The sequence below is a fragment of the Artibeus jamaicensis genome, unplaced genomic scaffold, assembly GCF_021234435.1.
Source record: "Artibeus jamaicensis isolate MK-2021 breed Jamaican fruit bat unplaced genomic scaffold, CSHL_Jam_final scaffold_1689, whole genome shotgun sequence".
Classification (NCBI taxonomy): Eukaryota; Metazoa; Chordata; class Mammalia; order Chiroptera; family Phyllostomidae; genus Artibeus; species Artibeus jamaicensis.
The window spans coordinates 7,378,709-7,391,999 of record NW_026522029.1 but is presented as its reverse complement, the minus strand read 5'-3'; the positions used below and the strand labels follow the sequence as shown (position 1 = coordinate 7,391,999).

Sequence of the window (13,291 nt, the reverse complement as noted above, 5' to 3'; positions counted from 1 at the left end):
AGGGACCCAGTTCTTATCTTCTAGATGGTTCTGAGCGCTGAGGACATCCCATCAGAATTTGCCTGGACAAGACCAACCTCAAACCCAGCCATCTTTTCCTCATCATCCTTCCCCAGCTGACTTCGAAGGGACCCAGTTCTTACCTTCTAGATGGTTCAATTATCTTTAATCGTTTTAAAAAAAGACTTTAATTTTTTTAGAGATGGGAACCATTCTGATGAGAACCAGAGGCTGAGATGATGGTCTGCACTTTCAAATGGTGTCCCCTCTGGCCAAGCTCCACAGCGGTCTGGCCGTTACGAGCACAGGTTACAGGCTGGACTCCCAGGTCCATATGGTGACGGCTGACCCCTTAGCCTCATAAAATGGGCAAAGAGGAGGAACTACCATATAGAGTTATCAATGAGAATTCAGGGAGCTCCTAGCATACAGGAAGTTCTTACTGATATTAGTCATTGTATTTTTATTATGAGGCAAGAATATGCTTAATTTAAATATCCACGGATGGGGGTTGGTTAGGGGATGGAGGGACTGAGCAAAAAGAGAAAGGACTCATGGGCAACAGTCTGGTAACTGTGAGGGGGTATACAGGGACTGACTAAATGGTAATGGAAAAGTAAAATAAAAATCATTAAAAAAATAAATAATCTACGGACACTTCTGTGAGAATGCATGTATTTCAGGAAGCTTCTGAAAGGAGAGGGTAATTTGAAGCAAAGACCTTTTTAAAAAAACTAAAACTTGGTAATTGTAAATATGAACACTTGGTAAGAGTTCTAGAGAATCCAGAAAAGATCCAAGCTTTCCTCCAACCACATTTATTGAACATTGACGAAATTCTATGTACAAAGTCACCTGCCGCTTTGAAACAGGGTCTTTCTCGCTAATATTTTGATAAAGTCAGCCCGCGGAGCGGTAACAGGCAACTCGCCCTGAACACAGTACAAAAGGGCCAAGAGCACAGTCAGGGAGTAGCCGAACTACTGCAGCCGGCACAGTGCGAGAGACAAGCCGCACGGAGAGGCGCAGCCCCGCGATGGCTGCGGTCGGGCTGCCGAGGCTTCAGGAGGCCATTTTGTGCACCGCCACGGTGACGCCGTCGTGCTTCTGGATCATGACGTTCCTGAAAGGGAAAGTGCACGACACTCGGTAAGATGTGCCAAGTGCGTGTCAGCGGAAAATCAGTGATGAAGCTTGGTTTAGGACACAACTAACACAATAGCATTTTTCTTTTCTTTCTTAATTTTTTTTTTAAAACTTTTAGAGGGGACGGGAGGGAGAAGAGAGGGAGAGAAACATCAATGTGCGGGAGATACTTTGATCAGATGCCTCTTGCACGTTCCTTACTAGGGACCTGGCCAGCAACCCAAGCGTGCGCCCTGGGAATCAAACCAGCGACCTTTGGTTCACAGGCTGGCACGCAATCCACTGAGCCACACCAGCCAGGCAGCACTTTTTTCGATGTATAAAAGCAATATACGAACACTACAAAACAGCTGGGACTACAGAAAAGGACAGACTACTCAAGTGAAGTGAAGCCTATGCCTGAGCACTCCGGTTTCATCTGCACGTGTACGTCACGCATCTCCTCTCCTTCCAGACTGCGATGACACCGCACACACTGCGTCCTGCTCTCAGACTTGGAGCAGCTGCTCCCGTTACTACAGAAGTAGTTTCTGTTCTTTGACTGGTCTCCCTCCATTTTTCTTTTTTTTCTCGGTGGACTGACAGTTCACGACAATTCTTCCTCTTCATGTGAGTGTCGCTGTCATCTATGAAAGTGCATGGGCTTCAGAAACCAACCTGCCTGCGCATGCGGCCCAAGGGTGGAGACCCCTCACAGCCCGCTGCACGGAGAGTCACCGGGAACACAGGACAGGCCCCGGTCAGGTTTCCCGGGGACTTTCTGACCAGAAAGGAGAGGAGGGACCTGCTGACGCCTACTCACCCGTTATCTGACTCTAGACACACCACAGGAACATCAGTGGGGTCCGAGGTCAGCTTGGCTGCCTGCTGGGCCAGAACGGACACCACCCCGGCATGCTCGTCAGACAGGGTCCCGCGGCCTGCAAGACACAGAGGAGGACGTCGTGCTGCCTGGCTGCCCTGAGGTGAGTGCAGCGCCGTGGCTGTCCCTGTCCCCGAATCATTCACAGAGTTCAGTTCCAGGTCTCCTCGGTTAGAAACTGACGTGAAGTGATTCTGCACTCAGGTGCTTACATCCTTGAGAGAGCCGGACTTCGGTCCTCAAATTAATGAAGCCATGACCGACACTCAGTTTCCAGACATTCCCATCACCACCTCTAAACGCCTTTTCCAGCATAGAAGGAAGCTGTAATTCAATCAACCTGAAAGCCATAAACTCACTTTATAGGACTTGCTGAAACCAACAAGAAAGTCAGAAGTGAGATGGACAAAAGGCGGTCGGCAAGGGCAGGAGACGTGCTGAAACTAACTCCTCCTGTGAAATCTGCTTTCCCTTCGCTGAGCTCAGCCTCAAAGGGTATGACAGTCTTTACTCGGGCTCAACGGGAAGACCACCTTGACGGCGTGTGCGGACTTTCCGAGAGCAGTTAGTTCACCAGAACAAGCTGGCTGGGTTCCAATGGCAACAAAATCAGCTTTTTAAAAAAATTTTTATTTATTTTTAGAGAGAGGGGATGGGAAGGAGAAAGAGAGGGAGAAAAACATCAGTGTGTGGTTGCCTCTTATGTGTCCCCCACTGGGGACCTGGCCTGCAATCCAGGCATGTGCCCTGACTGGGAATCGAACTGGCGACCCTTTGCTTCACAGGCCTGAGCTCAATCCACTGAGCTACACCAGCCAGGGCCAGAATTTGGCTTCTTATTGTGTTTCAGCCTATAAATATAATTAAATCTCGGGCAGCAGGTGCAAAAGAGGAATTATTCACTTTACAATATATCTGCATATATAATGGTAACACAAGCCTTATCTGCCCGAAACTAAGACAGGCCTGTGGCCGCAAAACACAGGGATGTCTGTACACTGCCCTACAGACAGCGCAGCCTTTCAGGGCCTGTAGGTTTCCTCACTTGAATTTCCATTCCTGAGCCGGGCAAGTGCCCCACCCACCTTTTCTCTCCCAACACGCTGTGCTTGCAAAACCTGAGTTACACAGACAGATTACTCTCCAGTCACCCTCCCAGCAAAAGTTCATTTTTCAAAAAGCCCGGCAGTAAAGAGGAGTCCTGGGCCAAATAGTTCTGGCATCAATCAGCCAAATGTGTTATTATTTATTTAACTTTCCAGATTCCTTTCCTCATCTGTAATTGTCATCATCTATTGACATGACAGCTGGGTTGTGTGCTGTGTTTGACACACACTATATAACCTTATAACACTGTGATGAAGCCAGACTCAAATCCCAACTGAACCACTTCACCTCTTTATCTACCTCCTGTTACAGGGATTAAACAACTTCATACACATAAAGCACTTAGAGTGGTGCCTGGCACCTAGTAAAAGCTCAGTAAACGCAATTCAATAATTACTACATTATTAAACAACTCAGTGAAGAAACTGAAGCTCAGAAAGGTTCTTTCTGGGCCAAGCAAATAAATGGAAGAGCAGGGAGCTGAACCCAGGTGTGTCCAATTCCGAAGCCAAATTTTTACTGCCTCCTCACTTTTTTGAGTGCAGACTAAAAAACAGTGCCCTGCAGGATGGATGTGAAAACTGGAGATTAGTATTCGAGGCCCAGCAACGCCAGCAGCCCGCACACATTCAACCCATTCAACTCAACTGCTGTCATTACCGGAAGTCCTTTCCCATCCATTTAAAAATAAGTCAAACTCTACTTTGGCAAAAAACAACTGTGTAGTGCAAGGAACGTTTCTACCTTCATAAGCACCAAGCGAAAAGTTTTCATTTTCTAATCTCGTTTTTTGGAGGTAATCTCTACTCTCACAAAAGTAGCCACAAAGTGGCAGCCTAGCAGCGTGCTGACTACCCGTCAGCATCCAATGCTGTGCCACCCATCGAAGCTGGCGGCGATACTTACAGCCCAGGTTAAGCCCTTGCGAATCTGTGCACAGGACTCCAACAATGGATGGATTCTTCATTCTAATTCCAGAAACAAATGGTGTGAAAAAAATGAATTTAAATATCCCAGCAACACACACACGCAGTCTACACACCAGGGATTGTTACAAGTGCTATATAAACCAGTGTTCTTAACCTTTCTTTCATTATCGCCCCCCACCCCACACACCCGAGAAAAATTAACTTAAATAGTTCATCCAATTTCTCCTTGATGATATATCTAGAATTCTGCTGCCCTCGTTGAAAACGCATGCTTTAGTGTGCTAACCCACTCAAAACCACCGCTGAAACACGCAAGCAACACGGCTCCCTCCCGGCGGGGCTGGGACGCTGAGGGGCAGGGGGGCGACGGAGGTGTTTCCCTGCACGCCTTCTTACTCTGAATTGTACGGAGCTAGTCCCCGTTGAAAAACTAAAGGGACGTCTTTCATTCTTCATCACCAAGTAACTGGTCACACACGGAAGGAGAAGCGTGCGTGTGTTTACGTTTACAGGCGAGGCTCGGCGGCACCAGTTGCACTTCCTTTCCCCAAATTAACCCATTTCCTGAACCTCGCGCACAATGCCCCAGTCCAGAGACAATTTCAACGTGAACGGCGGTTCAGGGCTCGGGCCGCGGAGGCCCGCTCCGGAGGGAGTGCGCGGAGCCCCGCGACATATTAATTCCGGGTTAACAGCCCCCTGCGGCCCCAGAGCTCGATTCACCGCCGGGCCCCGCCGCTTGGGGGTCCCGCGGTGTCCTCAGGCCACCCTACAGGCACAACTCGCCTTTGTCCCGCTCAAGTTTCCCCGCCGCGACCTCACGACAGTCCGAACCGGCCGCACCACTCACGTGTCCTCTAAGTGCTGCTCCAAAGTCGCCTCCATCCGGCCAGGAGTCCGGTTCCTCCTCCTCCTCCAGCACTAGCCGCCAGCACTAGACGGTCACAAGACACAAATGGGGCGTGCGCAGGACGGCGCCTCCGCAGGGTCAAACTTTGCCGCGCAGCCGCCGCGTTGGGAACCGGAAGCTCTTACTCCGTTCCAACCGCCCGAGCCCTGCAGAGTCCCTGCTGCCGGAGCATCAAAAGGCGCTCCGGCAGGTTTCTACCGACCACTTTGCGTTAGGGATGTGACCATGGCATTCCGATTCAATAGACCCCAAAATGTCCACCAGATTTTTTGTTAGTTTTACCGTGATGCAGTGGTCAGGCAGGGTCTGCGCCAGGGGCTAGGTCAGGTACCTAAGAAGAGACACGGGGCCCCATGAAGGGGTCCACGGGTTTGGAGGGGAAGCGACAGGCACACGGGGCTAGAGGATGAGGTGGAACAAGGTGAAAACCCCCGCTAAGTATGGGGAAAGTGTCGTGATTTTAACCGAGACATTGGTTCTTTTTTTAGCAAGGGTTCAGGACAGGTTGGGAAAGAAGGTGGCATTTGAAAAGAACACGAGGTAAAATAACTTAGTAGCTTTAATATTAATTATAAAGTAGTTGTAAGAATAAAGAAAGCCACTAATAGTCTGCCCAGAGATTACTGTTAATCTCTTGGACAATGTCCTTTCAGCCCATTGTTTTTGCAAATGATACACTTTTAATTTTTTTTTCATTTTTAAGTGCAACTGACACACTGGGCATACAATTCTGTAGCTGGCCCTTTCCACAGAGTTTGGCATAAATATCTGTCCACATTTGGTAAATCTTTATTTACATCCTTTGTAACAAAAAATATTCCTTTATAGCCGTACCTTACTGATTTAACCAGTCTCATATTAACGTGCAGCTGGGTTGCTTGTGATTTTTGCCTATAGTGCTTTCCTAGCTGTGTTAGGGAAACTTGCCGCTTCCTTAAAATTCTAGTCTTTGAATTTTAGAAAAAAGACAGCACTAGACAATATAAGGAGCCAGCCTGCCTCGTGCTGAAGTCCTGCCTGAGGCAGCTCGGCGCTGCAGTACTGCCCCCTTGTGGTCCAAGGCGGTGCAAAGCTTTGCAGAGCTAGGGCGTCCCAGCTCCTGCTGATTGACGTCCAGGGCAGTGACGTCCAAGAGAAATGTTATGTGAGCGACATCTGTAATTTTAAATGATCTGATAGCTACACTACAAAGTAAGACAGGCGAAGTTAATTTTAATAATATCTTATTTTTACTGATTGATTTATTTAAGAATTTATTTTTCAGAGAGAGGGAAAGGGAAGGAGAAAGGGAGAGAAACATCAATGTGTGGTTGCCCCTCGCACGCCCCCAACTGGGGACCTGGCCTGCAACTCAAGAATGTGTCCTGGCTGGGAATCAAACCAGTGACACTTTGGTTCACAGGCCCGTGCTCAATCTACTGAGCTACACCAGCCAGGGCTAATAATATATTTTATTTATCCAATAATATGTTCCAAATATTACCATGTCAACATGTAATCAATTTAAACAATACCATGAGATATTTTACATCCCTCCACCAATACACACTCTAAGTCTTCAAAATCTGGTTTCTGTTTTGCACGGACAGGACATTTCAGTTCAGACTCGCTGCATTTCAAGGGCTGACAGCCACATGGGACTAGTGGCTGCCGGGTTGGCCAATGCAGCTCCAGGGTATCTCTGATGATCTCGAAGCCAGATCAATGATGAAAAGATTCCCAGAAGAGCTGATGGGCACAGGCTGAGCTGTGAGGAAGGCCTCTGAAAGGGAAAAGAGCATCAGGAGAGGCTGACCAACAGCCCAGCCATCCCCCTCACCATGCTGGAGAGGGAGGGAAGCCGGCCCCCCCCCCCCCGTTCCCTTTCTCTGCCCAGTTTTGCCCTCTTACCCCAGGGCAGTGGTGACAGAGGAGCCAGGTGGCTCATCTAAGTGAGGGAAGTGCCGTGGAATATTCCAGGCTGATGACTGTCAAGGCTCAGTTTTGAGAGCTGATAACCATTTCTGGGGTGACAGGGAAAGTCCCCCGACTCTGACGTTAGAGTGTGCCCCTCACTGCATTGTCGTTGACATGTTTAGTTTTCAAAGAAGGGAGGACAGTCTTCTATGCTTTTTCACCTGGGTGTTGCAGCACTCAGTAGGAATCCACCTGGTTGGCATTTACTGAAGGATCTTGGCGGGTCTTGGGAATGGACTCTGTGTAAGGTAAAAAACCTTTAGGTCCCAAACTTTAACCAGCTTGATATTCTTTTTCTCCCCTCCTGAAAAACAAAAGCTCTTGGAAGATGGCAACCCCAGGAGCGCCTAGCAGAGGGTGCCCGCCAAGGCCTCGGAAGACCCTACCCAGGCCGGAGGGTGCCAGGTGCCTGAGCTGGTGAGGCTCGAAGAGGAGGCCCTGTGCTAGGTGGTGGCCTCCGAGACAGACAGAGCTACGGTCGTGCGCTGGCTTCACCACTGCCTGCCTGTGTGACCGCTGAGCCTCGGGGACTCATCTGGGACATGGGGGTACCATTACCTGCCTCATCAGGTTGCGGGGAATTTATGTAAGAGGGGCTGGTGCATTGTGGGAGTCAGTAAACGAGCTTTGCTAAATCTGACTCAGAAGATTCAGATTGTGTCCTCAACTCGCGTACAGTCCTGGTGAGGACACACAGGAGAGAATCACCGACGGCTCCACGAAGGCAGGAGCCCAGTGATGGCCAGGGTCCTCAGGAGGGCCAGTGTTCGTGGGAGAGTGAGACCTCGGGGCTGGCCTCGGGTTGCTGCTCCAGAGTGCTGTGTGTACGAGATGGCTACACTGTTTGATGCAATTAAAGATTACAACATCACCTGGAATCCTAGCCAGAGCCCTAAGGATGTGAGTGTGAATGAGCTGAGCAGAATGGGGGAGGATCTGGGGGCGGTGGGGGCGGGGAAGACACGGCAGACGTGTCATGAGAGTCTCGCCAGTCTAAGCACGTCACTCCCTGGCAGCCACCAACGGGGCCCAGGGCTCCCCGAGAGCTGAGTCCCAGACCCACGCCAGACTCCTGACAATGATAACAGTGGCATTGCTGTTAGCAGTTCACATATGTGGAGGGCCAGCCAGGGCCACGCGGTCAAAGTACTATCACTGCCTCCGTTTGCAGTTTAAAAAGCCCTGAGGCTCAGAAGAACTAACTTGCTGGAGACCACCCTGCTGGCAGCGGTGCGGCCTCCCCAGGACCTCCCCCCCCCCAACACACTGCCTCAGCTCCTCTCACTTCATTGGTAGCCCAGCCCTGTGGAGAAGTGGGAGGGTTTGGAGGCCCGGTCCTAATCTCCTAGTCTTTGTTTAAAATTTTATTTTAAAATTTATTGATTTGAGAGAGCAAGAGAGGAAGAGGAGAGAGGGAGAGAGACAGACAGACAGACAGACAGAAAGGGAAAGACATTGATTTGTTGCTCTAATTCAACGCATCTAGTTGATGTGTTCATTGGTTGCTTCTTATATGTGCCCTGACCGGGGATCAAACCCGCAACCTTGGTGTATTGGGACGATGCTCTAACCAACTGAACTACCTGGCCAGGGCCTAGATCTCTTATCCTCTAGAGAAGAAACCTGAGGCTCAGAGAAGGGAAGCGGCTAATTTATTTGTTTATTTATTTAAAAAATAGTTTAACATTTTTATTTTTAGAGAGGGGGAGAAAGGGAAAAAGAGGGAGAGAAACATTGGCTGATGCCCCTCCTACGTGGGGAAGTGGCTAATTTAGAACTTCAACCCGGATGCTTAGTCTTCCCTCGCGTGCTCTGACTATATTGTGCCTCGGGGGGGGGCTGAGTTGGAGCCTTAGTTAGACCCGTGACAGTGACGCTCATTGTTATGGGTTGAACTGTGTCTCCCCCAAGTTCGAGTGTTGAAGTCCGAGCCCCCAGTGCTTCTGAATGGCACTTGGTTTGGAAATAAGGTCTCTGTCGAGGTAATCCCATTACAGTGAGCACATTAGGGTCGGCCTTGATCCCATGACTGGTGTCCTTATGAAATGAGGGAGTTTGGTCACAGAGGAAAAACCGGGACGAGGCCGAGGGAGAAGCCGGCCATCTGCAGGCCGAGGAGAGAGGCCTGGGACAGCCCCTTCCCTCGAAGCCAGGGAAGGAAGCAACCGGGCCAGCACCCCAAGTGTGGACAGCTAGCCCCCAGAACTGAGAGGCAATAAATACATTTCTGTTGCTTATGCCGCTCCGTTTGTGGTGCGTTGTTATGGCAGCCATGGGAAGCTAATGTACAGGAATATCAATACAGTCTACCAGTCAGAGTCGCTGGCTGGGAAATCGCGAGCACTGGGCGGCCCTTCTGTGACAGAAAAGCTGGTTGGGAGGGGCACCCTCCCAGAGGCAAAAGGGTAGAGCAGGCAATCTGCCCAGCTCGCTCCCAACCTTGATGCTGGGCTAAGATCTTTTTCCGACATTGGCCAACAGGGGTGGCACGACCCATTAGGCTGTGACCTCGAGTCTGGTGTACGCCCCTGAGCCTGGCCGGTGGAAGACGCCCGCTAAGTGTGTGGAGGGACACTCCGGGCCGCTCTGATCCCAGCTAGAGCTGACCGCCGAGCTCCAGTTCTGGGAGACGCCAGCAAAACAGCCCTGACAGGACTCAGGGTTGGCGAAGAAGTTCCGGGGCAGGAAGCTAGTGTTCTGCTGCTTTATTCATTTTGCCGTTGAGGAAAAACGCGATGCAGACTTCCACACCTAAGTCTTCATCAGCTGCCCTGTTAAGTGCAGCCGAGACAAATCGCAGCAAAGCTCTTGTGAATAAAGAAAAGATTAACCGAGTATAAAAAATGGGAGAGCCGAGAAAAGAAAATTTAGTGGAGTTGCAAATATACCTTATTCTTAATTTAGCTGTCTGCATGACACATCCAATCGGCCTCAATGCTAAGATTTATTGCCCTGGGAATTATGCAAATCAAATAATCGCCTGAGAATGAATGGAGAAGAATCACCCGTGTCAGCACGTGTTGGCGGTGCAGACCCGCGCATGGGTGCTTGTGGGTCCCGGCGGATTTGCAGAGTCTGCCGGTCGTCGCCGCCCATCCCCCCAGCCTCGCCGGTTTCAGAGAGCGCGCCGGTGGGGCGGCAGCAGGTTCCATCATCAGCGATCTCCGCCACTGGCCTGGGTGTCCCTGTCCGTCCTTCGGAAGACAGCGTTGAGAAGCCACGATGGCCCCCCCCGCCCCCCCGGTTGTGCCCATCCCACCACGGGGGGCACAGCAACCGGCTTCCGTCTGTCTTGGAATCCAGGTTTAGCCTCGGGAGCTCGTCTGCTCTCCCAGCGTTGAATTATTGAATTACCCTTTTGAAAGACCTTGGACAAGTCCTCTCATGTCCTGAGAACTCAGTTTTTTCCCACTGTGGGTGAGGATGAAGAAGCACCCACCTCACGGTGGAGGGAGGATTCCACACCGCGGTGCCACGAAGCCCGCGGTGTGGTCCGGACCGTTGCCCTGAGCAACAGCCGTCGCTGCTCTTGGACCTGAAGAATGGAAGGTCCTTAGCTGCAAGCAACAGAAGCTGGCTTTGGTGTGTGGAGGGAAAGGAAGTTTTATTTTCTTTTATTTTTTAAGATTTTATTTGTTTTTAGAGAGAGGGCAAGGAAGGGAGAAAGAGAGGGAGAGAAACACTGGGGACCTGGCCTGAAACCCAGGCATGTGACCTGACCAGGGATCGAACTGGCGACCTTTCTTTGGGGTCACAGGCCTGCACTCAGGCCACTGAGCCACACCAGCCAGGGCAGAAAGGGATTTTAAAATGATTGGGGAATTCATGGTTACCGCTGCAGCAAGGGGTCTGGAGAACTCAGTCCAAGCTTCCAGTGACAAAGCTCCGAAAACTGCCCCCCGCACCTCCCAGGAATATACCCCGCCACTGCCTCCGGCTTGACTGCACCCACAGCAATACCCATGTCACCATGGCAGAAGGAACCTCGTCCTACAGCCCCTGGGCCCCTGCTCAGCCGCCGCCTTTGCCAGCGAGTGGAATTTTCCCAGAGCTTCTGAGTGGCAGGCTGTGTAGGTACATGCAAGCAGCGGGCCTGGGTCATGTGCCCAGCTTTAGTGGCAAAGGGAGCCAAGCACAAAATGTTCTGTTTTCTATATTTGTTTTGAAAGTGCCCTGAACACAGCAAAGGCATTCACTTGGGGGCACTGCAAATGTCTCCTTCATGGGACTTCTTGCTCTGCATGAGGAGGCGCTCTCCGGTGGGCACTCCCCCGCCCCCGCACCTTGCACGGCTCGGAGAGCCCCTGGGGCACCAGCCTTGCGCTGTGGCCTCGCCATGGCTCTGCCGGTCACATCACCCTACCGCTTCTCTCTCCTAGTTCGCCAAAGTCTACACTGGGGGCCATAGTAAACGGGCAGAACTCCCTCCGTCAAGAGCCTTGCGTTCTATGTGGTAAATCAGCTGGAGATCGTGGGAAAAACCAAGATCTATTTTGGATTAGAGGGACTGGTCAGTCCAAAGGTCTTGTCTGACCAGTAACAGCCTGCGTGTCCAGCCCTGCCTGGAGCCTGGGGCCAGCGCTGCCCTTCTGGGCACCAGATTTCAAGGAGAGGCCTCCGAGAGCAGGCAGGGCCCCTCCCCGCGCCTTTTGGGGAGGGACTGCTTCTGGGAGAAGATGAGAGGGTGGGGTGAGAGGGTAAAAAGGGAAACAGCAAATCCTCAGGGGCAAGGCCTCTTCAGAATTCGAGGGTGTGGTCTGTCTTGAACGCCTTGGCTCCTAGAATGGTGCTCAGTCAAGTCTGCTCTGTCCAGGAGGGAATTCCCTGTGGGGATGTCAAGGGGAACCGTGGGAGCCACTCGGGAGGCCGGCCCTCTCCAGCTGCCGTCTGTGCAGCGTTGCTCCCACGGAGCCAGGAGACACAGGGCGGCCACCTGTGTCAGCAGCCGTGGGGACCGTCTCCCTGACTCACTTGACTGCTAAGGGTTTCACCTCTCTAGGTTTTTTAAAAAAGATTTTATTTATTATCATTTTTAGAGGGGGGAGGGGAAAGGTGAGGGAGAGAAACATCAATGTGTGAAAGAAACACCCATTGTTTGCCTCTCACTCTCCCACCCCCAGCGGGGATCTGGCCACCAACTCAGGCAAAGTGCCCTGACTGGGAATCGAACCTGTGACCTACCCGTTCACAGGCCGGCACTCATTCCACTGAGCCACACCAGCCAGGGTGGCTAGGCTTCAGTTTTAGTATCTGTAAACTCGGTCAGTTTCTCACTCAAGAACACTGTACTTGGCCTTGTACTTAAAGATGGAAAAATTAACTTTTGCTGAGCACATCCATTAGCATAAATCATCTTATTTTAATCTCACAGTCCTGCTTGGAGGAATCTTGATCCCATTTTGTGCATGAAGTCACTGAGGTCTGGAGAGGTCAACTAACCTGTCAAGGTCACAGAACTTGAAAGCACCCTTGGCCTTGGGACTTCAAAGCAGGGCTGCCCAGTCTCTAGGACATAGATCCTGGTAGATGAGTTGGCCTCTCGGCAACTGGCCTCTCACCCCGGCTGGACATCATAGACCTGCGAGTCAGCCCCATAAAGCGGCCAAGGGTGACCCCGTGCCCCTCTCCCCTCTAGGCAGGGGGAGGGCTTGTCCCGGTGCCTGTAGACACCGGTAGTAAATCAACCGCCACATTAATTCTGGGCCCTCGGCATCTTCCCCCAGAAGAAAGTTGGAGGCGAGGAGACTAATGTCTCATTGATGGTCTCGATTGCTGGAGGGGTGGGACGATGAATGTAACCCCATCCGTCAAGGCGGCGCAGGGCCTGTCTGACACCAGCAAAGATTACTTTCCGGAGACAACGGTTCATCACTCTCTGGACAAGCGCCTGTGAAATTGGGACTAACCTGCGTTATGAGTCGGTAGACACATCAATCAGCAAAGAGAATGTCTAGGGAAATGAGCAGGTTCCCTGGCTTCTTTCTGCTTGCCCTTTCCCTGATACTTGGTTCGTGTCCCTAATACAACCCCACAAACAGAGCAAGATCCACCCTCCACCCACAGGGCACAAACTTTTGTTGGTGACTTTGCCAGGTGCTGTTCTAACTTTTTTTTATTTACGATGTAGCAGCTTTCTAGGGTGTTCTTATTGGCACTGTTTAGAAAAAAACCTTTTTTTATTGTCGTTCAAGTACAGTTGTCTCCATTTCCCTCCCTTGACCCTACCCTGCTTTGGTTTTGTCCAGGTGTCCTTTACAGATGTTCCTGAATTAGCGCCTTTTTATGGATGTAGAAATGGAGGCTCAGAGATGGTGAGCGACTTGCCCGAGGCTGCTCAGCTAACGAGGGGTGACATCAGAGGCAGGGGGGCTCCCCTGAGCT

The 13,291-nt window shown here is 51.1% G+C and overlaps 1 protein-coding gene across 2 annotated transcripts; it reads right to left on the bottom strand.

Moving 5' to 3' along the window:
- Positions 1–802: 802 nt before the first annotated feature.
- LAMTOR5 (late endosomal/lysosomal adaptor, MAPK and MTOR activator 5) lies at positions 803–5,000 on the bottom strand. Of its 2 annotated transcripts, none has more exons than XM_037152525.2 (4): positions 4,895–5,000; positions 4,022–4,083; positions 1,949–2,066; positions 803–1,123 (listed from the first exon to the last, which is right to left on the bottom strand). In XM_037152525.2, the coding sequence occupies exons 1-4, from the start codon at positions 4,927–4,929 to the stop codon at positions 1,063–1,065; spliced, it is 276 nt and encodes a 91-aa protein (XP_037008420.2). In that variant the 5' UTR covers positions 4,930–5,000; the 3' UTR covers positions 803–1,062. The 2 variants fall into 2 exon arrangements, with proteins under 2 accessions (XP_037008420.2, XP_037008421.2); XM_037152526.2 differs by lacking the exon at positions 4,895–5,000 and adding an exon at positions 4,831–4,891.
- Between the last annotated feature and the right edge of the window lie 8,291 nt (positions 5,001–13,291).

Excerpts from the sequence above, each read along its gene's own strand:
- LAMTOR5 (XM_037152525.2), bottom strand. The coding sequence starts at position 4,929 with ATGGAGGCGACTTTGGAGCAGCACTTAGAGGACAC. Across the intron at positions 4,084-4,894 it reads GAGCAGCACTTAGAGGACAC|AATGAAGAATCCATCCATTG; the intron begins GTGAGTGGTGCG and ends TTCTGGAATTAG. Across the intron at positions 1,124-1,948 it reads TGTCTAGAGTCAGATAACGG|GAACGTCATGATCCAGAAGC; the intron begins GTGAGTAGGCGT and ends TTTCCCTTTCAG.